At 38.1% G+C, this 26,018-nt stretch overlaps 1 protein-coding gene across 1 annotated transcript; it reads left to right on the top strand.

The window, feature by feature from the left end:
- Nucleotides 1-702: 702 nt before the first annotated feature.
- On the top strand, nucleotides 703-24,500 carry NEDD1 (NEDD1 gamma-tubulin ring complex targeting factor). Its single transcript, XM_066549830.1, has 15 exons — nucleotides 703-804; nucleotides 1,810-1,953; nucleotides 3,823-3,917; nucleotides 5,327-5,443; nucleotides 6,623-6,763; nucleotides 11,681-11,910; nucleotides 12,882-13,083; nucleotides 14,002-14,188; nucleotides 16,749-16,880; nucleotides 17,059-17,100; nucleotides 17,543-17,766; nucleotides 18,482-18,614; nucleotides 18,899-19,055; nucleotides 21,446-21,512; nucleotides 22,165-24,500. Exons 2-15 carry the CDS (start codon nucleotides 1,818-1,820, stop codon nucleotides 22,267-22,269), a joined length of 1,968 nt encoding a protein of 655 aa, XP_066405927.1. The 5' UTR covers nucleotides 703-804; nucleotides 1,810-1,817; the 3' UTR covers nucleotides 22,270-24,500.
- The last annotated feature ends 1,518 nt before the right edge of the window (nucleotides 24,501-26,018 follow it).

Here is a 26,018-nt window from a genome sequence, read left to right as displayed (position 1 = left end):
ATCACAGGCAGATTTCTACAGAAAGTTTTGCTACAGGTTCCACGTCTAGCATACCTTTACATTTAGTATATAATTTTGTGTTTGGGGTAGAAAGTAGGAGTGCAAACACGTATCACCGTAAAGGAACCGCTACCTTTTTTTTTTACCGGATGAAATAACAAAAAAGTCCCTCCTTCTGTAAAATTCATCATGACCAGGGTAACAGTTCTATTGCAAGTCAGGAAACAGACGCCGCAATTCTCTATTACTTGGTGTTCCTATTAGTAATGTATTATTGCTATCTTTTATTTCGCTCTGTGGCCATGATGTCCCCGTGTCCCAGAGGTACGGACACCCCTGATGCCGGCAGTGCTGGATGCCTTTTGCTAAGCACTACAGTCTGAGTTTCCGGTTCAAATCGCGGCAGATGTGGTGCCCCTCAAAGCCACTCTAGGCGGGTTTACTGCGTGCCCAGCGCCCCCTCCCTCCGCAGGTGCCAGGGAGCGGCTCGGTGCCCCCGGGCTCGGGGTTCCGTCCCGCAGCGGCCGCCCAGGCAGGCCCCGGTGACTGATCCGGGCGCGTCGCCCGCCCCTCTGGGCCGCCGTAGCGGCGGGAGCGGCGCGCGGGGGCTGCCGGGACGGGGCGTGTGAAGTTGGGCGCGGCGCGGCAAGTGGGGCCGGGAGCGCGCGCGGGCCGGGGACTGCGGCCGGGCCCAGCGGGGCGGGCGGAGCCGGGGCCGGGCCAGGCCGGGCTGGTCCCTCAGGCAGCGCAGAGCCGGGCTTAGGGGCGAGCAGCGGGGGCTCGGCCCGGTGCCCGCCCGGCCAGGTGCGCAGCGCCGCGGGGAGAGCGCGGGAGCGGGGCTGGGGCCGGGGCCGGGCGGTGGCGATGCTTAGGGGCGGGTGCGGCTCCTCCCGCGTCCTCCGGGGCTGCATTGCGGGGCGGGAGACAAGCTCTGAGCGAGGAGCGGCTCCGCGGGCTGCTGCCCAGGGAAGGCGTATGTGGACCCTGAATTTCTTGTGTAGTTTTGTGAGTGTTAACAGTCCCGGCAGTAAGAATGAATGGCCTAAAGCTGTGTGGAAATGTCCCGCAAACTTTGGCTAAGGGCTGCTTGTGTTCTCAGCTGAAGCGAAGGCTCACGTTTACAGTCCTCGTCTGTTGATAATTTAAAATTACCAGGAACAAAAAGCTGAGAGTCAGCGTTTCAAACCAGGCACCGGTTAACCTGGCTTTAAATCTTAAAAGGTGTCAGTTAAAATGAGTAGCAGTACATGGTTCTTGGTCTTTTTGCTTCGTAATGATTGTAAGGTACGATGAAAGGTGGCTCATTGTCTCTCGTATTCCACTGTCAAAGGTTTAGTTTGAAGGATTCTCGGATGTCTTCTTTGGAGTGGTGAGATGAACGCTCAAATGAGTCCCTTAGGTCCCTACTGCCAGCCTTGCCCTGAAACAGTTTGATTCTGGTTTGTAGATCCCCATCTGCTGGTGGGAAATGGGTCCTTCAGATACTCAGGGCTTCCTGGTAGGCAGCTGCGAACTGTGGAGATAAAAGCTTCCTTTTAGTCGCTTGGTGCCATAGAGGGGCTGGCTTTGTGAAAAAGAAACCATGCATTTCCTGCCAGAGTTCAGGCAGCAAAAGCTTGGAGTGGCTGCTGTTTTCACTCGTGTATGCAGCTGAACGGTACTAACTGTTTAACTCTCCAAGTAAATGTTGCTATTATCAAGAAAACGTCAACTGTACCATTTAAAATTGTCATTTTGAATTGTAAGGTTGCCTGGTTTATTTTTTTAATTTATATATTTTCACTTATTCATTTATTTTTGCCAGAACAGGTGCAGCCATGCAAGAAAGCACACGTTTTGCATCATCAGGAGATGACATTAAAATATGGGATTCCTCATCTTTCACTGTGGTGGAGCAGTTCAACCCACATACGCCCTCACATCCAGTCAGTTCACTGTGCTGGGCCAGCAATAGTATCCTTTACAGTTTCAGTCATATTTCTGTGGGTGTTCTGCAAAATTCCAGTGTTTTTTTCTTTTCTTTTTTTACTAAAGTGTTTGTAAAACACAGGCCTGACGTGTTTTGAATTCTTACATAAAAATGTTTGTTTATATTTTGGCCAAAGTTTTGCAGTTCCCGGTGCTGAAGGGATTTATAGAATTGAGTTTATGATGGTAAATACTTCTGAAGAAGTTTCTCATCTTAGGAGCCAGCACTTTTCTAATGGCTGTAATATGCCTGAATTTTCTGCCAACTGTAAAGCTTACTCATTTGTTTCTTCAGTAGTTAATTATGATACTTGCATTCAAGACAGGCTTAATTAACTGACAAGCTTGAGCAAAGCAACTGCTGGTGTCATAAAATTCTATACATAGTATAGTGAGGAAAATTGTAATCAAAGTTTTTTTTTTTTGTTAGGACAGCTTCTTGTTGATTCTGATAGTCTTTGATAGTGTTCACTTACCTCTAAGCATGGGTTTTCTTTCCATTGCTTGTAGCATTTGGAGAGGAAGCACAAACATGTTGTTGTGTAGGATAACACTCGTGGGATGGTGGTGGTTTGTCATCAAAATGGATCTGACCCTTTTAGGTCTTTCACCTCTGACTCGGAAGCCAGGGAAGTCTTGGATTATGATATGAGGGGCCAAGTGTTAGATGAATATATGAGAAATCTCAGTGGGCTGTCAGGAGAACGGCTTGTGTGGCTGTCACAGGAGAAGATGGTGATGCCTCATCTTGATGCAGAAGGAGGACAGGATGCTGGTATGCAGCATATGAGTTCTGCAAATTCTGAATGTCTGTCCTCTAAGTTAATGTATGACAAAAAAGTTATACCAATTGGAAGACAAATGAATGGTTTAGCTATGGAGCTTGCAGAGGATTTCAAACACAGATATAATGTTTTCCTGTGTATGCATACACACTTGTATGTGTTTAGTAAACTTTATCTACAGACAGTCTGTCCTACATGCTTTCTTCTACCAAGTCTCTTCTTCATCTCCCAAGACTGAAACAATGAAGTACTTTATAGACTTGTCAGCTTGTTAGGGATAAAGCATTAGTTCTGGTTACACATAGTTCTGTAAAATTATACAAAAGTGCCTTAAAATAACGGAAGCAATAGCAAGCACTACTCTGCCTGCTGGTTCTGTTGTGTTAAATCTAGCCAATTAACCTGTGTTATTCTTTAATGAGCAAATACAAAATCACAATGGGCATTGGCTGAAACTGAATGATTACTCTGTTTGGTGGCGGTGCAGATGCAGTTTTCCTGCTCTGTAACTCTATAAATGTTCTTATTACTTTGGGGTACTTGGTTTCATAAAAGGTTCTTTTTGGGCTTTTGTTTTTCTTTTCTCAGTACAGAGTAGGAGAAACTGGCAACTGCTCTTTGTACTCTAGAAACTGTATAGTGAAGTAGTCTAACATTTGTCATGACCAGGACCGTTCTTTAAATCCATAGTCTGCTAGCAGCCACAGACATTCCTTTGAACTAGTGATAAATGGGGCTCTTACTTGAGGGTGTGGGGAAGCAGAATTGTAGACTGGATAAGCTGCCTTAGTGGTAAAGAGCTCTTAAATAATACCTGGCAGATATTTCTTGTCTTTTCTATCAAAGAAATTGCTGTCTGTCTTGTATTGGCAAGTAAGGGCTGTAGTTAATTCAAGAGCTTCTTAATGAAAGCTTGGAAAATAGCCTTATGTTTCTGTTTCTAGGTCCCTTCAAGGTCCAGTGCTTTAGACTGTTTAGCCAATCTGTCTTCTATTCAATAAGATAAACTTCCTGTTGCTTTTATTAATCACCAGTATCCTACAATTATGTTCCTTAACTTGTGACAAAGATAGATACCTGGCTACTGCTTCTGCTGCTGGTGATAAAATAGTTGTTTCAAGCTGTAAAAGCAAACCTGTCCCACTCTTTGAAATAGCTGAAGGAGTAAGTATGAGTAATGCCTTTCCCTCATTTTATCCCCAGTTCACCTGGTATCCTGTGTGTCTCACATCTGTTCTGCATATTGGGATCAATGAAATTTTAGTATTGTTAGAATTATGACACATACATAAAGATATTTCCTCGTGTATTGTTAAACACTTATAAAGAGTGGGGGCAATAGTTTTAAAATACAGCTTTTAAAATAGTGCTGTCAGTAAAAAGATACAGATGCAGTTATGCAAATGTGATAACTTGAGGCAGTCAGTGATTCAGGTGTGATCTAATGTGTAGGAGATGGACTAGCTCAAGTTTGAACTTCATTTTCCAGCTTGAGCTGTCAGTATTATGCACACCTATGAAATGTACACTGGAAAACATAAGAGTCTGTGGAGGGGTTGTTCTTGGACCATATATGTGCTAGCTTGTATTGCAAGAAACAAGAGAATTTGTGTTGTGTTCAAGGCTTTTTTTTTCCTCTCTAGTTAAAAGGAAGTGTGGCACTTCAAAAAGCTGGACTTAGTCGTAGAAGAGTCTCTTCACATGGTCACTTAAATAGCTTGTTAGTGTTCTAAACCATTCTAATTATTTTCCTTGGATAGCTGTTGTAATGCTAATCTGGACTGGAAATTTTCTGAAAAGTTGTTCAAACTTTGCTTTTAGGGTGCTGAAGCAAACCTTTTAAAAGGTGGAGTGTTTGTCCTGAAGATTTCACTAAATTTGATCTATAACTAATGCAATCCCTTGCAATTTTACTGTCAATAATTAGATGGAGTTGTTTTTTCTTCACTCAAATTTTGAAAACTTAAAAGTGAATTTTCAATGTGATGGAACTGAATAATAATTTGTCCTCAATGTAGGCCTATCATTAAGATTGACCTTTTTTTTCAAAAACTGGTACTTCAGTGATTATTTTAAAAGAACCACTTAACTGAATTATGAGGTGTGCTGCTATAATATTCCCTGTAATGTTCAGGGAATGTGAAGTATGTAACTTAGACATCCTCTTGATTTTCTTCGAGGAGTTTTTTTTCTTTAACTTAGGATTTCTTTAAAAAAACCTGAGTACCTGAATAAAATACTATGATTGCATTTTACAGAGCTATAATTTAAAGGGAAAATGCATATTGGAGGAAAAGGTGCCAAAAAATTGAAAATGAGAATGGGGAAATGCCGGTATGTGAAGGTTTATTAATTAATATACTTACATGTTGAAGTATATTAAATATATGTCCAAACTGGACTTGATTTTAGATGCCTTTTGATAGGAAATGGCTGTAGAGTATGAATAGGTCTGTCTGTCATTGGGACTATTTGTACTGATGAAAAAGGAAATGCACATCAATATGCTTTGAAGTAGATTTGAATAAATCCCTTAATTATCTTTAGCATACATTTTCTCCTTTGTCCATTAGGCAAAACAGACATGTGTGGGCTTGAATTCTAGTTCTTCATACCTTGTCACTGGAGGCCTTGATAACACAGTTAATATCTGGGATTTGAAGTCCAGAAAGATTTACCGCAGCCTAAAGGTAAGTTTGGCTGAGGAAGAGCTGTAGCTTTCCACTCCCAGGTTTTGCTGCCAGCTGTAAAAAATGTACTTTCTCTAAGTCTGATGTCTGTCTGGATCAAGGTCACAGATAGGAGCTAGCACGCATCTGGGGCTTGTTCAAGTTTCTGTTATTTATGTGCTGTAAATAGCAAATTTAACGAACATATGTAACTTGGTGTTTTCAGAGGACAATTCTGAAATTAAAATTACAATTTAAACACATAATATTATGTGTTCAAATTTCCAGAATAGACTTCTTATTTTTTTGGTGTTGTCTGATGGGGATTTTTTCCAGGAGTTGCATTCCAAGCTGGTTTTTATATCAGAAAACACTTCTCTGTTTGTGGAATACTGTAGCAGAACTAATGTTGTGCAAAACTGGGATGGTTGTCTTCTAACTGATCCAGGATGAATTCTCTAGAACTTTTTTATGATGCACAAAATGTAGGCTAGTTTAGTATCTTTCCCATGTGCCTTCAGTAGATGGCTTGCCCTTATTTAGCATCTCTGTTTTAAGAGACTACAAAACTTCAGTTTTGATTTATCCTTTTTTTCTTGGACTTTCAGAGTTACAGTTGGAAACAAAACCTCTAGGTATCCAATACAGTACTTTAAATATCTATTCCTAACTTTTGGGTTAGTAGTACTTCATTGTCTTCCGCTGTATAGGAACATAGGGGAAAAAATATGTTCATTATACACATTATTATCACTACAAATGACTGTATTGAAAAGCTGGTTGGTAAATGTGTTAGGTCTAAAAGTGACAGAAGAGGAAGTTGCCAGTAGTACATCAGATTAACAGGAAGTATATTCAAGTATCTATGCAAGTATCACTGGTTTCTGGGAGACTTCACTTTTAAAATAATGTTCATAACACCTGTGGTAAATATCTCTGTGGTTGTCATATTAAAATATTGTATATAATTATATGTTCATCTTGACTAATTTATGGAAACCACCCAGTGGAAACAATCAGAGAGTGGTTATGCTTGATCTTGGTACATTTTGCTGCTGTTTCCTGTGATGTTCCATAACAACTCTTAGATCTGTCAAGATGTTACAGATAGTCAGAAAAAAATCAGCTGAAGTTTTTTGCAAAAGCATAAATTTGGAAGAATGTCTTTAACACTCTCCCTCTAACCTCCCTTTCCCACAGGAACATAAAGATGAAATCACGTGTGTTGCATATAATTGGAATGATGGCTATATTGTTTCTGGATCTTTGAGTGGTGAAATCATCCTACACAGTGTTACCACCAATTTATCGAGTAGTCCATTTGGTTATGGCAGCAGACAGGTAGGCTATCTATGTTAAGTTCCTTTCAGGTACTGAGCTTAATTTGCAGTCTTTAGAAATTGAAAGTACAATTCAAGTACAATTGAAAGTATCAAGAGCTTTTAAGTTTTGATATTCTGTTTCATTTTAATTTTTAAGAGTGCCCTTAAGGAAAGGAGAAAGCAGACTGCTGTGTGCATTATAGCCTTAAATACTAGGTAGCATTGAAATACAAATTTCTCAGGTGCCATTTTTTCTATACAGGTTACAGCAAATTTTACTTGGTAGACACTGGCTCCTCAAGAACAGACTTTTAGATAACTTAGAAGTGATTAAAGCACACTTGGCTTTACAAACCAAACAGAATTTCAATTCACCACTCAGTGTATATTGTTGCAGAGGGCAAAGACCATGCAGTCTGGGTTCTAACTTATTCAAAGCTATCTGTACTGCAGGGGTGAATACAAGTCTGTATTTGGAAATAAGTTTATTTACTCTGGAGGTTAAAATTGCACAGATGCTCAAAGAGACAAATAATGAGGTTTTATCTTACCTACTTAGGTGTTTAGTTAATATTTGGGAGAACTAGTTTGAAGGAAGATGGTGCACGAGGCAAACAGAAAGCATATGTACTACCTAAGGACCTTGGTAGGGTTTGCCAGTGCAAATCCTTTCTGCCTACTCAAAAGATATTAAAAGAATTAGTGGGTATCACAAGGGGAATTCCTTGATACAAGAGCATTTGCAGTAGTAAATGAGTTGTGTTGTCCCACTGGAAATTCCAGTGTGTGCTCTTAGTGAGAATTGTCTTGTCTTATGGATAGCCATGTATTTGAGTTCTAGGCATGCTTTCATTTTTTACTGAATCATTTTTACAGAGGTAGGGGCTGTCTAGGGGATGCAGAACTGTTGCTTTGGTCCTAAACCTGACCTTTAATGTTGCAAGGAATGCTGAAGTTGTGACTTATTCCTTTTCTGTTACTGCAACAGCTTTTTCATTCTTAGATTGCAGATAGTGTCAAATTAAATTCTTCTCCTGTCTTGCATGAACGGTATAACGTGGTGAAAAATCTCTTACAATCTCACAGCATCTCGGGAATTATGGTATACTTTCTGATGAAAAATCTCTGTGAAGTTTAAACTATTTCTGCTCCTAGGTGCTGCAGTGGCTTTGATCCATCACCAATCTCATACTTATATTGAAGCAAAATCGTACTTCATACTTGGTTTGATCTTAAAAATCCATCTCTATAGTCAGGTCATTTTTCTGACTTGATTGTTACAATCTTATGAGGAATGTGTATGTGAGGCAGGAGCAGGGAGGTCTATGGCTGGTTTATGGAGCTGAGGTGAATATCCAGAGTGCAGACTATGCTGCTAGTTAATTGGAAAATGAAGAAATTCTTGTGAGGGTGATTTGCATGAACCTGATTGATATATTCAGTTCCTTCCACCAGGAAGTGATTAGGAATAAGAGATATGCCGTGAATAACTATTTTGTCAGATGAAATCAAGAAGACTGCTGCAAAGCTGAGTGACCTTTAGGATGGATAAAGCAATTTGATGTGTTAAAATAATTGCAAACAAAGAGCTCCTGTTCACATTCTAAAGGGTCTACAACATTTTCTTAGGGAGGGCAGGTATTTGATTATAGCTTTTATTTAAAGTGGAATTGAGCTATGATTTTGTAATGAATTGGCTAGTAGGATGTCCCAGTTTACCTGCTTGTCTTTGATCCTAAAAATGTTCTTTACTTTTATGTGCAGAAATGGCTCTATTATTGTTTTGGGTTTTAATTGGAGAATTGGAGAATTGATTCTACAGTGAAGAAAATATCTGAAGACTTGTGTAATTCTGTTAAATTTAAAAAGCCTTTACTTGATTTATAGCTTAGGGGCCGGGTTCCCTTAAGAGTAAACTTGAATAGATAAACAGTGTATTATACTGTTTGATCCTGGTACTAGTTTTCTGGCTTAAGAAGGGTCACCATTCCATAGTGACTTTTTTTAGAATTGAGGAATGTGAAGTCTAACTAACCTTAAAAATTTTAGCTTGTCTGTGTTTGATTCAGCATGCTGGAATGTAGTTTCCGTGCCAGTTAATTTCTCATGTTGTGTAGGTTCTACAAGTAGTTGAATAGCCCAAGGTTGCTGTGCTTTCTCTGACTTTAAACAAAATTCTTTTCATAGGAGCATTGGCTTATAGTCTGTTAATTGATTTTAATTTAGAACACCTTTGTGTTTTATTAGAATTGAGTTCTTGCAGAGCTGTTTGCAGATCCCATAATTTGTCTTTGCTATTGGCATTCATTTAGACTACCAGATTCTTGTCTGCTTGCTGTTGTGACGATAAATTAAAGTTTGTTTCAAAATATAATGTTTGTTCAAGTCTTCACTGCCTGGTGCAATTCTCCTAGCAACAGGATTTAGTTTAGCTGTTTGAACAGCTGGCTGATTTGTAAAGGAGTGTGATGGATTCTGGCCACTCCATAGAGTGAAAAGTTTGTCAGCTTTTAAAGCTAAAAGTGGGGAGCAGTGATAATATGGGGGATGTAGGCATATGAAAGAAAATGGAGAACTTGCCCAGACCTGCAAGATTAAAAGGATAAAGGAGGAAAGGAAATGGCTGACTTGGTAGGATAGCAAAGGAGGTTTGAGAAGAGCTAAAAGCAAGTAATCTTGATGGGCAGAAGGACAGGAGTGAGAAAATGAAACATGAGCAGATGGCAGGTCAGTAAGGAGGAAGGTATTTGGAGGTGAAGAATTGAGAGAACTGCAAGGGTCAGGAATATTTCCCATGGGGATCCTATTTGTAATTAAAGCTGTTACTCCTGAATCTCTCAGTATTTTTTTCAATGTGAGAAAAATGATGATAAAATTGTGACCAGTCGAGGACCATATTAATGATGAAGAGTTGTAGTCTTTCTATTTGAACATGCAGTTGAAGGTGCCACCTCTTTAAAGGTTGAAGCAATTTGGCTTCCAGCAAGACACGCAATACAAGTGCTGGAAGTGATGCTGGAGAAATATGAAGCAATATGTATCTCCATCAAAAGGAAGTTAAAGACAGAAATAGGATAAAGGCCAGTACAATCCATTGTGGTGTGGTCTATGCCAGAATAAAATAGCTTTTTGAGAGCATTTTCTGGCAAATTAAATATTTCAGCACTCATTGGACTGGGCTTGAGTAAAGTACTTGATTCAGTGCTTTGTGAGAAAATACTAGATAGGATGGGTAAGAAACTCAGTATATTGATAAATCAAACAAATATTTTCTTTCATTATCTGTCTTGTTTAATATTTTCAGTAGTGCTTATGGTAGTAGAAGTAAGGTCAGCAGAACTTGGGAGGGATCTGGAGTGCAGGTCTTGTGAGGAGCAGCTGAGGGGGTTGGGGTTGTTCAGCCTGGAGAAAAGGAGTCAGGAGGGGACCTTATTGCTCTCTACAACCACCTGAAAAATAGGTACTAGCAAGGTGGGGGTTGGTCTCTTCCCACAGGTAACAAGCAATAGGAGAAGAGAGCATGCCCTCAAGTTGCACCAGTGTAGATTGGGTATTAGGACAGAATTCCTCTCTGAAAGGGTAGTGAGTGAGGCAGTGAAACAGGCTGCCCAGGGAAGTGTGGAATCATCATCCCTGAAAGCATTCAAGAAACAGATAGCATTTAGGGACATGGTTTAGTGGTGAACATGGCAGTGCTGTGGTAAGGCTTGGACTTGATGGTCTTTGAGATCTTTTCCAGCCTTAACAATTCGGTGATTCTAGGTAGAGCTATGATGAAACCTCAGTGGGAAGTTATTTGCCCTTAAGAGGATTGTGTCAGTATCAAAAAATGATTGAAACTATAGACACAGGAATAACTGTGACAGAGTAGAAATCAAGATACCAGATTTAGGGGACAACTGAGGTTCTTATTGGAGTAGGATTTAAAAATTCCCAAGGGAAAGGAGTTGGATTTCTTAATATAAAATCACAATGACTAAAACATTCTCAAATAAGAGCCAAATATTGTGAGGATCATAAAAGATTTTAGTTGTCCATATTCAAGAAAGATTCATACTGGGAGAGTTGCAAAAAGACTGATGGTACTGAAAAAACAGTCCTGGGGGACTCTCATTTTTTTAAAATGCAAAATAGAGCCCAAAGGAGGGTGAGTTTGCTGTTCTTTAAAACAGGATAGCAGCACTGGGGAGTTAGGAAACTGTTTAAGTGTAAGGGTATTATGGTCCCAGGAGTGAATAGGTACAGCTGGGTCATAAGTAAAATTAATTAGGAAATTGAATACCGTAGTATTAGAGCAGTGAGCTTCTGAAACATCCTCTGAGGCAATGTGGTGGAAACAAAATAGCTTTTCTGAAAGGCAAGTTAAGTTCCTGGTTCTGCTCTAGCAAGGCTGCTTGTGATAAACCTCACATGTTATCCTCTTCTGTGGTCTTAGACCACAGGTTGAAGTCAGTTCTGCAGGACCTACATACCTGCTTAACTCTGGAGTCAGTGTGTCTTATCCAACTGGCCGATATCCAAGTACCTCAAGGGGAATTAAGTTTAACATTCTTGGCAGAAGACTAGTTGGTGAACTAATGTACCTTTTCACTACTTTAATTTTAGATGTGTTGTGGGGATTTTTTTGTATGAAGGCATGATATTTGCTGAAAATTTGAGAAACTTTTCTGGACATTTCATTTTTCTTCTGCTTAATTTTGCTGATCAGCTCATATGGTACCCCATAATAGTAAAAAAAGAAAGTCTCACCCCCAGTAGCAAAAATGGCATTTTAATGCAAAATTATTTTTTCTGGTTTTACTATTTATATTTCAGAGTTGGAGGTCTTTGTAGACTATTTTAAGTTTGTATTCCTAATCTGTTTGTGTCTTTAGAAAATAATTTAATATCATATTTAATATTGGTATTAAAATACATTTTTATGTGTGTTTTACAGCCTATTCGACACTTGAAATATTCATCCTTTAAGAAATCCTTGCTGGGCACTGTTTCTGACAGTGGAAATGTAACTCTCTGGGATGTAAATAGCCAGAACCCATATCATAATTTTGAAAATACTCATAAAGCACCAGCCTCAGAAATCTGCTTTTCTCCAGTCAATGAGCTGCTGTTTGTAACTGTAGGTTTGGATAAAAGAATTATTTTCTATGACACTTTAGGTAAAAAGTGAGTATATGAAAGACCTTTTGATTTTAGAAGATTCCTTGTTTGGGTTTTATAAACTGAAAAAACATGCCTAGTTATGACATGAGTTACTTCATTCAGCCCCCATGAAGAATGGCTGAAGTGGTTGGCATATTGCTACTGGAGAACCTGTCCCATAGTCAGTTTTGCTTTCTAAGTTAACAAACAAACAATTGAAAAACTCCAAGGCATGAGGGAACTAACTGAAGTCCAGTTTATGGGTGGTGTTCTCCAGTGCTTGTGTATGGGCTTTTCTTGTCGGTAGAGAGCAGTTAACTTCTGTGAGGGGCAGTACAGCCTGTGCCAGCCACCTGAGCTTAGCTTGCCTGCTTTTCTAGTTAAGATAAAAGATTTGACTGTGGTGCACAGAACTACTGGGATAGGGGAGAATGCTGGATGAAAAAGCAGGAAGGATGAGAAATAGAGGATGGGATGGCAAGTGGTTTTGTGGGACATTGGTTTTAGCGTGAGTAGTGCTTTTACTCTAGTTCCTCCTAGCAGCAGGAGTCTGTTTGCATTTTGGAATGATGAGGTAGAGGGATGCAAACTAAGACCTGAAGTTTTTCCTAGAGCTGTGGGAGGGGCAAAGTTGATAGGCTTGGGAAGCTAGAGGATGAGAGGATGTATGTAGTGTGATTGCTGCTGCAAATGATGATACCAGTAAATAATGTTGGTGTTTGCTATTAAGAAGGCAAGGTGATCCTGTCTTCATGAAGTCTTTCAGGGCACGTGCAGTTTTTTCTTGTTAAGCGTGAATGCTTAGTGTAAGCCTAATCCACTGTTTCTTAAAATATTTCACTGAATTTACTTGGTACTGGAGAAGTTGAACTACTGACCTGTAGCTGAATTGTGAAAGCTTTTATATATATATATATTTCTTTTAGTTATTCTGTGTTGAAAAGTCCAACTTGTGAATTCTAAAAGATTCATCCTGTCATTTCTCATATTTGAAGGTTACTGAAAACAATTGTAGCTGATTTTCCTCTGACCACAGTAGACTTCATGCCTGATGGTACTACTTTGGCTATAGGATGTTCCCGGGGAAAAATCTGCCAGTATGACTTAAGACAGCTAACATCACCAGTGAAAACAGTTACTGCTCACAAAGGCTGTGTGAAGTGCATACGTCTTCAGTTCAGCAGCACTTTTTCCAAGGTACTTTTATTGTTCAATATACAGATTAATGAAAGCAAAACAAAAGTTTAAGTTCTGAAAAAAGTTTAGTGTTCACTTTCTAAGCATTACAGCTGCCAACAAAATGGGATCATACCAATATAGGAATTGTAAACTGCTTAGTCTTAGCTGCTCTTTTAGGCATTGTTAATATGGAATTCCCCCCACTCCTGCTCTCAGTTTAGAAATAAGTGGAACTTGCAGTCTTCTGGTTTTTTTGGTGTGGATATGCTGCCTTTGCAGATCAGCTTATGGCACCTCTGGTTATTTATAGGCAGTAGCAGAAAGGTCTGTAATGGCTCTTCTGCTTAAGGAGAAGACAAAGGGCTGCTCATCTGAAGATATTTTGTATGTCCTATATATGGACTTTTGCTAGCACATATAAACAGTGTAGAAGTTAATTAAATAATGGAGAAGATTTAAGAGGTTCTTCCAAGACTTAATTAGGCTCTACTGTAATGAGAAACCCTGTGCTTCCATTTAGGGGACACTGAGAGGACCTTTGAAATCGATTCTTTACCACTCAGAGATTTTCCTTTTTCTCTAGCACACTTGCTGCTAGTGGTTAACTATTCCAGTAAAATTTGGAGTCCCTAATACTGCAATCTCTTTTTTTTCTGCTATGTCTAAACCTGGGATTAAAATTGAATCATGCAGGGTCACGCCACTGTTAAATTGTTGCTGTCCTGGTGGAGGTCCTCACAGATGTTTCCCATGCTCTTTGAAGTTACATGAAGATACCTTTTTTTGTATTTATAAAGGCATATCTCCTTGGCAACCTTTGCAATTTGAACTGATTTTTTTTTACTGTTTTTAAAAAGGAAAGTATATTGTCTTGTTTTTTTTACTTTGGGTTGAAGGAATAATAACTTCTCATAATTGGTTCTATTTTTTCTTTAGTCTAACATCACAGGTTCTTCAAGTAAACCTGTGCCCAAAAGAGTAGAAGTCAAAGCTGGCAGTAATCTTGGAGGAATTCAAAATACTGGCATCAAAAACATTTCCTCTCAAGCATCAGCAACAGTTTCCTCTCATCTTACATTGACAAATGAGAATAAGGGAGGAGAGATTTTTCAGGAGAAAACAGGTAATGTTGTGTTCCTACTCTTAAAACAGTTGGCATAATGGGGAAGATGGAAGCAGTGTTTTGTGTTTTGACCATTACAATATAAAAATTTCACTGAGGGAAGGGCATTTGTTAGGAAGTACTGTGTGTATGTACCTGCACATACAAATACTTCTTTTCCCTCCCCACTGCGTAACACATGCTATGAGACTGTAGGAGGTAAATTGGGTCCTACTATAAGCTGAAGACACATGAAGTCTTTAAACTGTGGGACTACCACTTGCATTCTGACTTCTTGCAGATTATGGTTATGTACATCATGTAGTTTCTGATGCAATGTCTGCATGGAATGCAGAGCTAAAGATTTGTAATTCTTGTAATGAATAGGAGTAGCAGACCTCATCCAAAAAGAAAAAAAACAAAACAAAAACCAACCTAGGAAAACAGCGGGAGAAAAAGCAACCTAGTCCAAAAACCCAAGTGACCACTGAACTGTGTTTTTGTGAGAGGCATGATTCCAGTATCACATGGTAGGAAAGATGTTAAATATAGTTACAAGTATGATTAGTTGTATAACTGTACTTGCTATCTATACCTCAGAAATTAACAAGTTCTTTGTAAGAATTCTGAGCATTCCAAAACTGCCACTGTGTGAAATATACTCTTAAAATTTTATTTAATTCAAGAGTTCTGAAAATATCAAATCAGTAACACTGCTAGTTTGATTCTTTGAAAAAATCCTCAATCCATTTTAATGTAACAGCACTTTACCCCTCCCTTTTAAAAATAAGGAGAAATACATTCAGTAACAGTAATTAGGCAATAAGCCACTGCAGTCCATAGGGATGTGTATTAATGACCTCCCTTGGGTATGCAGTGAAGTATGAGGTGGAGTAGAATGTTTCCTGTGTATGCAAGAACTGTAGCTAATCAGCATTACTGAATGGTGTGGAAAATTTTATTTTGGTTAAAACATAGGATTTATTGTCTTTATTTGAAGATAAAGACGGCAGTAATGGCTGTTACTCCTTAAAGGTAACCATGCATAATAAATAAATGTTTTAACAAAGTAAAGGCTTACCAAGCAAAACAGTTTTCCTTCATCTGAGTGTTCAATTTAAAAGTTAAAAACGTCTGAATACTGCAGAAGATATGGTCTTTAAGGTTAAAAGTGGGAATGGATAAGAAACCACAAGCTTCATTTGTTGTCTGGAATTTTTTCTAGAACCTGTTCATGGGATTTAACTTTGGAGAAAGTAAGAGGCATTCAGTAAAGTAATCTGATAACATATTTAAGCAAAATTAAGGCTTTTTGTCGCAGGTATTTTTAAGGTACAAAAGTATAAATGAAGTCAGAATGTGATGAGAAACTTGGATGTACTTTGAGTTGGCTTCCCATAAACTCCCATTTACCAACTATTCTCTGCTTTAAGTACCTTACTGGATTTGTATTTCTGGGAATGCATAAAAGTGCACAAGATATTTTGGCCCAGTTTTATGTTACACTTTTTCCACGTAGATCCTCTAAATTCTGAACTGCACTTCTGATTTGACTCAGTATACCAAGTATTTACTTAACTAGCAAGTGCAATCCTATGTTGGTGTCACAACTGACACATCTGAAGGAGTGAAAAGTGTAATCTATTAATACATTTAAATGTGAAATCGTAAACATGACTCGTTCCACTTAATGTAAATACTTGGACATGATTAATTGCAGCCACCCACACAGTCATATTTGGATCACTTCAACAAGTAATCCCACCTAGAGAAGGATTTATAGGTTTTATGAACATTTTGTGGAATTATGAAAGTTATTCTGGTGGTTGTCTGAGCAGTTCAATTCCCTTTCTAAAAACTGTAGTTTGAATAACTACTGGGGATTTTTTTGGACTTAAGATATGCTTCCATTCTTCAGACAACTGTCCTTGGTGCCATGCATATAAAAAGCTTTTTCCCTCTTGGATTAGGTCAGGGAAGGGGCTTGAGGGTAGAGTGAAGAAAGGTTTAGGAACAAGTTTGGTTGAGGTTTTTTGGTTTTTTTTCCTGCAATTGTAACTTCAATTTGATTTTCTAATATTAGAATATGTAAGTTGACTTTCAAATATTAGAAATAAGCAGAGAATATACTAACACTAAGTAAGCTTTAAAAAGGTGTTTCATATGATTTGCCTTGGAATGCTTAATGGCCCTAGTACAGCAAATTTTTTTTCTTGCAGAACAAATTTAAATTTTTATTGTCTGAATGTGGTTACCTTATTAGCAGAAGGTGCAGTCACCAGTTTGACTTCACCTGATGCACCATAAAATTGCTGCACCTATCATATAGATTTCTTTGAGCATGAGTGGGTTCTCCAGTTTTACAGCCCTCCTCTTGAGCTTTTAGTTGTAGTCACCTTTGTTGACAGCCCAAATGAGCAAGTTAATATTGACCCTCCAAGTGGCACCTGCAGACGATTCTGAAGTGCTCACTGGACTTCCCAAGTACCATGGTGTGAGATTGGTGTGAGATGGTTTAGCCATAATGTATGTTATTTTTGGAAAAGGTCAATTACTAACGGAATGATATTGCTCTTTGAAGGTTTTCCCCATAGTTCCAGCTTGGATGTCATTCCCTCTAAAGAAGCAGATCATGGGAAAAGTGCTGAATTAAGTAATTTTGATGATTTGGGTCGAAGTAGTTTAGGAGACGTGTTTTCTCCAGTCAGAGACGGTAAGTTACTGATACTGGAATTTGTAAAGCGTCATTCCTCTGCATGTAGTGTGACAAAATGTCACTTGTGAGTTACTGACTGTTGTACCTACTTGATATTTTAATTTGTCTTTGATTATGAACTTGATGCAGTGATACAAATAAACACTTCATTTGTCTGTGTTTTGCTGTTTTGTAGATATTATTGCAAATAAAGTGACTGAAGATCCTCAAGGAAATGGTAAGCATATGTCAGTGATAAGTCTTTGGAGGTTTGTGCTAGTTCTCACATGCTGATTTTATCATACCATTGAAAAAAAACAAATGACCGAAGCAAACACTGAAATAACTTTTCTGGGAATTGTCTGACACATTGAGAATGTGTCAGACAATTCCCAGAACAACATGGTAACAGGGGGTCAAGAGTATGGTCCTAAAGTGATGGGTTTTTTTCCTTTATACAATTTATAGTGATATACAGAAGGATTTAGTGTTTTATTACTTTTATAAGAATGGAGGCACCATAAGTTGGATGGAAGGATCTAGTTTTTTGTGGAGTACATTTTTTGGTGATTTCTTTTGTCTGTCAGTTTTGTATGAGTGTGCAGGCATTTTAACTGTGGGATAGATGTGGTGTGTGTGTTTATTGACCTGTGTGTTTCATCTTTCCCTTTTCATTTTAGGCTTGGATTTTCAGTCCTACCTGTTGGGTTTGGATTTTCTCCCACAGCCAACCATTGCCTTTCCAGTAAAAAGAAACCTAGTGGGCAGTAGTGCACAAGGGACACAGTCTAGCCCATTACATGCATTTGTGGGATCTCCAATTAAAGAAGAAGAGGAACATCCAGAGACTGACTCTAAGAAAATAAGTCTTGGAAAACAAGAATCTAAAGACATTTTAAAGCAGGTATTCTTGTTATGAGTGTTATTTTTAGAATCTTGACAGAAAATTGCTGCTTGAAGAAAAGAATACTGAATAATGCCCAATCTGATTTTATTTTGCAACTCTTTCACACACTATTAACACAAATCCGTAAAACCTTGTGTGATTTAGATGAATTGGCCTTCAGCAATGGAAGATAAATGTATGTTTGTCTTAAATAAGATCAAGTTACATAAGTTCCCATGAAACAAAATGGGTAGCCTGAGGAGTATTTAGATTTTTCTAGAAAAATGAAGAATCACTAGATGGTTGCACTAGTATGATTGATTGATTGTTAGGTCAATTCCACTCTCTTCTTTCCCTGTTCTCCATCTTCCTCTTTTTCTTGAGATATCTTTGATGTGTCTCTGCACAGAGCTTAGCTACTTTTGTATTGCTCTTGAGAAGCCTGAGTTTGCTAGGAGTGATACAAGTTAGTCACAACATTTTTGATATGAAAATTAGAGGCCCCCCTGTCTTTTGCACTTGCTTCTTTGTGCCCACTTGAGGCAATTTGGAATGTTTTAGCAATCCATTTTTCAGATATCTTGCTAGGAAATAAAAAACATGTATTTCTGAGTAAATTCCTAAAAGGAAAAATGTTTGAAGGTACATTTTGGAAAACTTACTCTTCAAGTGCAATTACACAATTGTAACAAGTAGATTTAATCTTTTAAAAAAAAAAAATTTCTGTTGTCAGGTTTCAAAATCAAGCTTACCAAGCATAGAACCTTCTCCACCATCATCTACTCCTGATGTAAATGAGAAACTAATGAAGAATATTCAGGCCCATCCTGCATATGATCTACCAGTAAATGGTACTACCTCAACAAGTAAGTTGATAATTTTGGCCCAGTTCTAAGTGTGATTGATTGTAAACTGACATGAAATCTGATACAATGGACTTGATCTCGGTTCTTTAAATCAAGCCAGCCCTCCTAAAATGTCTCTAGTTGCCTCTGGAAAGATTCATTCTAAATCAGATTTTTTTTTTTTACTGAGAAATATTTGAGGTAAAATTAATTACATAAATAATTATTTTTTAAAAGTAATGTGGTGATATGAGTGGTTTTTATTTGTCATGAGGGTTCTCAGTATTTTATTTTCAATTGTAAAGGTTCAAAGATAACATCACCTGTCACTGCTGGCGTTGCAAGTTCGTTGTCAGAAAAAATAGTAGAAACCATTGGGAGTAGCAGACCGAATGCACCTCTGACAGCAATTCAAATCAACTTCATTCAGAATATGATACAAGAAACAATGGATGACTTCAGGTACTGCTGTTCCTGCAGAGTGTTTTGTTTTCAATGACATGTTTTCTTAATGAGGTGTTTCAGCATCTGCTCAAACAAATTCCTCTTTGGATTAGAAAATTACACCATTTATAGCCCTATTTTTGAAAAACTAGTTATGAAAGTTAGTTTTTAATAGCTCTGATGACTAATTAGACTGATGGCTGTGAGGGCTGTTGGTGTATGACTTTGCTGATGTTTCCAGAATGAGTGAATATTTCTCAGATGGTAAATTTAGTCTGCATAGCAAGGTCTCTACTCTTTTCCTGAAGCCTTGCACTGATTTCCTTTCCTCCTTGCTTGTCTCCCTATCCCAGCAGGAGAAATTTCAAGTTGACAGTGAGGAGAATTTGACATAGCCAGTTGACTTGTGTTGGCTTTGATTGTTGGTATCTTGGCATGTGTAAGATGAAACAGTGTGTGTGTATTTCTACTGGTGGAGCTTTCACTGAAATAACATCTGTGCTGTAAGTGATGGTTGGTGTCAGCTTACTTTGTGGATATCTAACCAACATTCCAATTGTCTTGAAAGAAGTCAAATTAGCATGGCTCTATTTAGAGTGGAGTTTGAAGAAGGTGAAGAAGTTAAGAGAATTTTATCCAGGGCATCACTTCCCAGTCCGTGTTTAAGATTATGTAGGTTGAAGGGAGATAATGGAGAAGAATTGCAGGGGCAGGGGAACTGCTGCTGTCTTGATGAAAAAAAGTAAAGCAAAACTAATTTAGTAGGTTTGTGTACCATGGCTGTTCTGTATCTGCCAACAGAAAAAATACATCCAATGTTATTTAATGTCTTTACATAATTGTAGTATGGTAAAACTCCCCTGGGATTTTTTGGTAATAAACTCACATATGATGAACACATGTAATTGATGTAACTTAAAATGCAGTCTATGTATTGCAGATGTGTTCTTTTTTAAATCTATGTTCAGGCACCCCAGAGTTAGAAGTTGTGCGTGCCAGTCTTTTACTTCCAGTGCCTCAGATCTGGAGCCTTAAATATTGTGTTTCTCCTCTGACTTATATTTTCTGGAGTGGCTGGAAGGCTCTGCTGGCCCTTTTCCCAGTTTTAAGTTGCAGATACATTTACACTGATTATGAAAGATTGTTAGTACCTTGGTTTTACTAGTTAGTAGTAAACCTTAGTAAACAACTTTTTATTGTTAGTACTAGTGGTCAGTAAGAGGGAAGGGAACTGTTGTAGGCTTCCCATTGATGTAACTACCTTTCACCTGCTGGAACCTGAGGAAAGGATTTTTATGTTCTTTGCCTGAAATTCATTCCTCTTCAAGTAAAGGGGGAGAAAAACCATGAACCTTCAGGAAAGGACCAGGAATAATATATAATTCATTTGGTTGCAAAAGGATGTTTGTTTCTTGATCTCCCTGTCTTTGGGAGATAACCTACATCTTTGGATTTATAGGATGCCAGCTGGCATCTATACTTGATACACTGAAGAAGATTGTCTCCAGTAGGAATTCTGTAGCACAATAATCTGTGGAAAGAGAAAGTGGTAGAGATTGCCTTTGGGTTTGCTGTATGTTTGAGGAAAGGAAAATGAAGTAAGATCTGTGTGTGTCCACGAAAGAAACACCTTACTTTGTCAGGCCAGTGGTACCCATGGCGTAGTACTCAGTCCCAGACAACGGCACTGTGCTGCACTGTTCAGGAAGTGATACATTATTGTCAGTGATACAACTTGTCAGCTTGCTGCTTTTCTGTGAGCTGTTCTCCTTTTTCTTCCTCAGCTTCTGGAACTGTTGTATTAATGTCATGATCAGAGGCTATTTTCAAGGCTGGTTTTTGTAGTGTGGAATGGTTGCCCATGAATTAACAAATTCATGTCCACTTCGCGGACAACACTGCCACTGCTTTTTATGTAGATTAACCTTGATTATTCCATGATTTTGAGAATAATGTATCACTTACCACAGTTGATGTTTTGGGCCCTTTTACAAAAGACTGTTGAAAGTCGTGCTGAAAAGTTGTATCTTCAAGTAGAGATAAGTATCTTTCTCTGCAGTGCTTATCATCAAGGGATTGAAAATTAGCTTTGAATGGTAAAAATGAGAGGAGCTTATAGCTTGCAAGTGAAAAAGAATCTTGATATCACCATGTATATATTTGTGTTTCTAAACTGAGAAGTCCTGCATCTTCTTACGTGCTGAAAAAAAATGGTACTTACAAAAATGAGTATCATAACAAAAGTATTTCAAAATAAGCTGTAGAAGATTATGTTTCATGGTCTAAGGGTTTCTAGACTTTAGATGAGAGCGAAGGTGAGGAATAGTAGAGTTTTGGGTGCTGAGGGTATGAGAGAGACTGCTTCCTAAGTAAGTCTAAGCATTTTCCTTTTGCAACTCTTCCACCAGAGAAGCATGCCATCGAGATATTGTGAATTTGCAAGTGGAGATGATCAAGCAATTCCATATGCAGTTGGTATGTACAAGGACCATGATGGGAAATGTATTCAGTTTTCAATTTTGGTAATAGTAAGGCATGCCATCTTCTCTCAAAACAGAAAATCTATTTTGTTTATTAAGACCGAGAAAGGGAGGATTTCATGTGAAGGAAGGGGGAACGCATGAATGGGAACCTGTTAAATTGTTTTCTTTGGTTAATAAAGGTATTCTAGGGGTTGAGGAGGTATGAATTCCATATTTCAGGAGTTATGAAGGCTGGGGTAAGGAGAAGATAGATGGAATTCAAATAGAAAGCTTCACTTATAGATACTGTATACATACTGAGCTGTTCTTTATTCTTTAGCTTCACCTTTTTATGAGTCTTTGTTCTTTTGATCTGCATTAAAAAGAACCTGTCTGGGTTCTGAGCATTTTAATGGAATCTGTATTAGTAGATTCTCATCCTGAAGAACTGCACAATATCCTTTGATAAAATATTCACTAATGTATTAATGATCAAAATACTGTATGTCAGCTTAAAAGGGAAAATCTTACTTTTCTTATCAAAAGTTTTTAAAAACAGAATTATCTACGTTATTTCATTTTTAAAAGAAATATGAAAGCCAATAGCATAATACTGGAATTATTAACTTTATTACTACTGATTGAGACTTTTTTCTTTTCTGTAGAATGAAATGCATGCTTTACTTGAAAGATACTCTGTAAATGAAAGCTTAGTAGCTGAAATTGAGAGACTGCGAGAGGAAAACAAAAGACTGAGGACTCACTTCTGAAAGATTCACATTGCTGATTTTATTAGAGTGAACTAATAAAATCAGGTGGTGTGTTGTCTCTGACAGATCGTCTGTCATCACTGAAGTATTGTTTGAAGACCTGTTATTATTTTGAACATGAATCTATTCTTCTGGTGTAAGATACTTTGTGTAATTATAAAATTTGTAGCAGATAGGCACTGTGTAAAGAGCATTTGCATCCTCATGCTGACCACCTTGCAACACAGCCTTGTAACAGAAAAACTCCAAGGACAAGTACAGTATTGGAGTTTTAGCAATATGTAAAGTGCCTTTTCATAAACAAAGTTAAAACCAGGACAGATACTTTTACTCTAAGAACTTTTTTATATATACCTACTTTTCTATCTGCTTCTTTATTCTACTGCTGTCAGAAGCAATCACTACAGCTTGCCTTTTCAGATACCTTCCTTGAAGAAAAAGGGGAGTAAAAGCTCCTCTTTTGTGCACAACATGGAGTCTTGTTTACAAAGAGCTGGAAAGTACAGTAATCACTTAAGTTTATTCAGCTGGCAACTCTTCTGTCCTGAGTAAAACTAGAGCTTGAAAATATTCCCAAATTCGGTGCCACAGTCTTTCTTATTGAATTCATAAGTTTGTTGTTGTTGCAAATGCCACATCAACTGCACAATGAGATTTTTTTGTTACTACTTTGGCTATGAATCTAGAATTCTTTTTATTTACCTGTATTTGAATGTTGTCATAGCTTGTCTGATTTGAATGCAACTTTAGTCTTCAAAATGTAAGTATATTAATAATATAGCCATTAATAATACAGCAATGTGTAATTGAAGTCTTTCAGTCTGACTCAAGCACCTTTTGTGCCCAACCTCCCCTTCCATTGGTAGTGAACAACACTTGATAGTGGGCAGTTGTGTTGCAGTTTTGAGCCATGTTGGTTTAGCATTATTGTGGCCTTTTTCAGATAGCTGCATACCAAATCTATTATCTTGTATTATTAACAACCATTAAAGAGCAATCATTACTTCAAGTAGCATAATAGTAGCATACTGGTATGTCAACATTTCTGAAATGAAGCTCAGTAGGAAGTTCTGACTATTGAAGTGTATGGGATATTTGGCTTGGCCTTTATTTTGCCAAGAAGACTAAATTAAAACTTCAATTTTAAATTGCTTTAAAAATCACATGAAAATTTTAAATTGACTTAAAAATTTCTCTGAAAGACTTCTTCTACGGGTGCTTCTTGCTATCTAAGTTTTTCTGGAGGCTTCTTAATTTTCCCTCTAATATTTGCTTGTTTCTTCTCACAAATTCAAAACTCAAGCAAAGTCTGAAGAACATGGCAGGTTAACTATTTACAACATCTAGTGTATAAATCCGCAATGACACTGCTACTAAATGAGTAGATAAATACATGAAAGCCATAATATATAGTGTAACTTATTTTTATATGTTGCAAAACTAAAGAAAAACTCCAAACGTGTCTATAACATTTCCTTACCTTTAACTTTTTTTAAAAAAAGAGATTTCCTTTTTTGATGTCATTTAATGAAAAACAGTCTTGTAGCAAAATGAGGGTGTTCAAGTAGCTTTTAATATTAGGGAAATGACTTTAAATGTCTGTAGTTGTACTGCTTTAAAAAATATTTCTATATCACATATAACTTCATATTGAAAGGAAGCAAAAAGTTGGGGTTTTTTACTAACTTAAGACACAATGTAGAGAACTCTTTGTTAAGTTTGTAGGATATGTAAACTTGACACATAGACGACACAGTTCATGAAGATAGCAGTAGTTGAAGGTAGCAAAAATATCTTGGCATCCTTCTATGTATGCTTTTCAGTGTTAATGAAGTAACCGTGCGTATTTCCATCTCTTGATTTGTTCAAGTTCTGAACTCTTGCTGGTGTACCTGGATGACAGCGGGGAGTTAGACCATTATCTTGGGTATTGTCCTTATAGGTGATTTGTTTTCCTGACACCAAACTGTATAATGTTTTTAATTCCCAAATGGAGTTGACTATAACAAGAGTGATTAAAAAGATTTTTAGGGCTTTTGTCCGTGTCTCAGGATTACTGTAGTGCAAGTGGCTACACATGGTGTGTGGAGACCCACTCTGCCTATCTCTATAAGGGTATGTTTTGCCTTGTACACAATCTGATTTGTATGTTAAAATAAAGCTTGTTTCAACCTTTTTGAGAAAAAAAGCTGTGGTGACCTGCTTAATAAAGAGAATAATCTGTGTTGTAATTGTTATGCCTCATCAGGCACCATTTACCTGAAATTCTGGAGTAATCTTTCTTCTGCCTCTGTGGCTTCATGTAGACCATCCAATCATTTCCAGAGAAATGTTCACCTCATGCTCTTGGAGTAAAGGACACGTGAGCAGTTCCCCCTTCCAAGGTGAAAACTGTTAGTCATGCCAGAGAGATCATGTTCGTGGCTAGAAATCATGTTCAAGCAAATGTTTTGGGCAGGGGGAATAATCTTCTCTCCTAAGACGCTGGTGAGTTGGACATCCTGTGTTTTCTTCATGTTAAAGTTACAGATATTTAATTTTTTTAATTCCCTTCTCTCATGCTAATACAGGCTTTCCGTGATGAGAAGTTTATTTGCAAGGTATGTGGGGTTTGAAAACTGCTTTTGACTAATTGATTTATTCTCCTAAAATGCAAAATGCCAGCATGTTCTTACTTCCTGGCAGCAGTCCTGATACACATGCCGTGTTCTTCATAAGCACGACAAGGATGAATTTGGAAGTTGCACATTGCTCCTCCTGCACAAGGAGCACGGCATACTAGAACATGCTTTGCAGACTGCACTGCCAAACCGTACAGTTGCTTGCCAGCGGACACCCTCGATACTAAAACTGAAGATGCAAAATGGTTGTAGGTTATTTGTGTATAAAGGGAACAAGTCTGATATTGCTGAGTGCTTAAGGCTGGCAGGTGCTGTGTCTGTGTTTCTCATCAGTGCACTTGTGTCTGTGTGTCATTATGGTGTACATCAAGAGCTGCACCTTCTGGCCAGGCTGAGTACAGCCATTTTCACATCATCTCAGGCTATGCATCTGGGCAATGCTGATGAACAAATTCTCAGCTGTGGAAACAATCTTGTACTCTTCCTTGAGCATCCTGTAACAGGCACTGCCGAAGTTACAAGGCCAGAAGGACAAGAGTAAAAAATTCCAAGGTGTTTTCAGGATCAACTGTGATATTAGCTGTGATTCTGGGTGTCTCTCTCTAGCCACGGAAGTACAGACAGTACCTGTGAACTTCACATTTTTGTATTTGTCTGGCACAGCTTTAGGACAGGGCAAGTTAACAGTGGAATCATACTCAGTAACTAAAAGTCATGGAAAGCACATCTCTCGTTAGCTGATCTTGGCAGTCGAAATGGTGATACATTTGTGGGACTGAGAGCCACAGTTTTTCAGATGTTCAGATGTGGACAATGTGATATCTAGTATGCTGTCTACAGCAGTTGCTAATAACACTTTTCGTTACATACCCACTTTTACTAATGTTAGGGGCTTATACGAGATGTTTCCGTTTTTTGTGTGTATGGAAAGGTATCCTAGTGCTAGAAAGCATAGCTAATATTTTCAAAATAAACAGAAACTTTTGAGGCACTGCATATTTGATAAACTGAATTAAGAGCATCTTTAGGATGGCAGGGGGGTGATGACCCAAAAAACCCTATTCTTGGTCCAGAAGGCACTTGATTTTGAGAGCAAGTTAAGAATCCACTAAATCAACAGAAACTTAG

This window comes from Molothrus aeneus, chromosome 5, assembly GCF_037042795.1.
Source record: "Molothrus aeneus isolate 106 chromosome 5, BPBGC_Maene_1.0, whole genome shotgun sequence".
In the NCBI taxonomy this organism is placed as follows: domain Eukaryota; kingdom Metazoa; phylum Chordata; class Aves; order Passeriformes; family Icteridae; genus Molothrus; species Molothrus aeneus.
The sequence above is the reverse complement of the archived record's forward strand: the minus strand, read 5'-3'. Positions and strand labels throughout refer to the sequence as shown.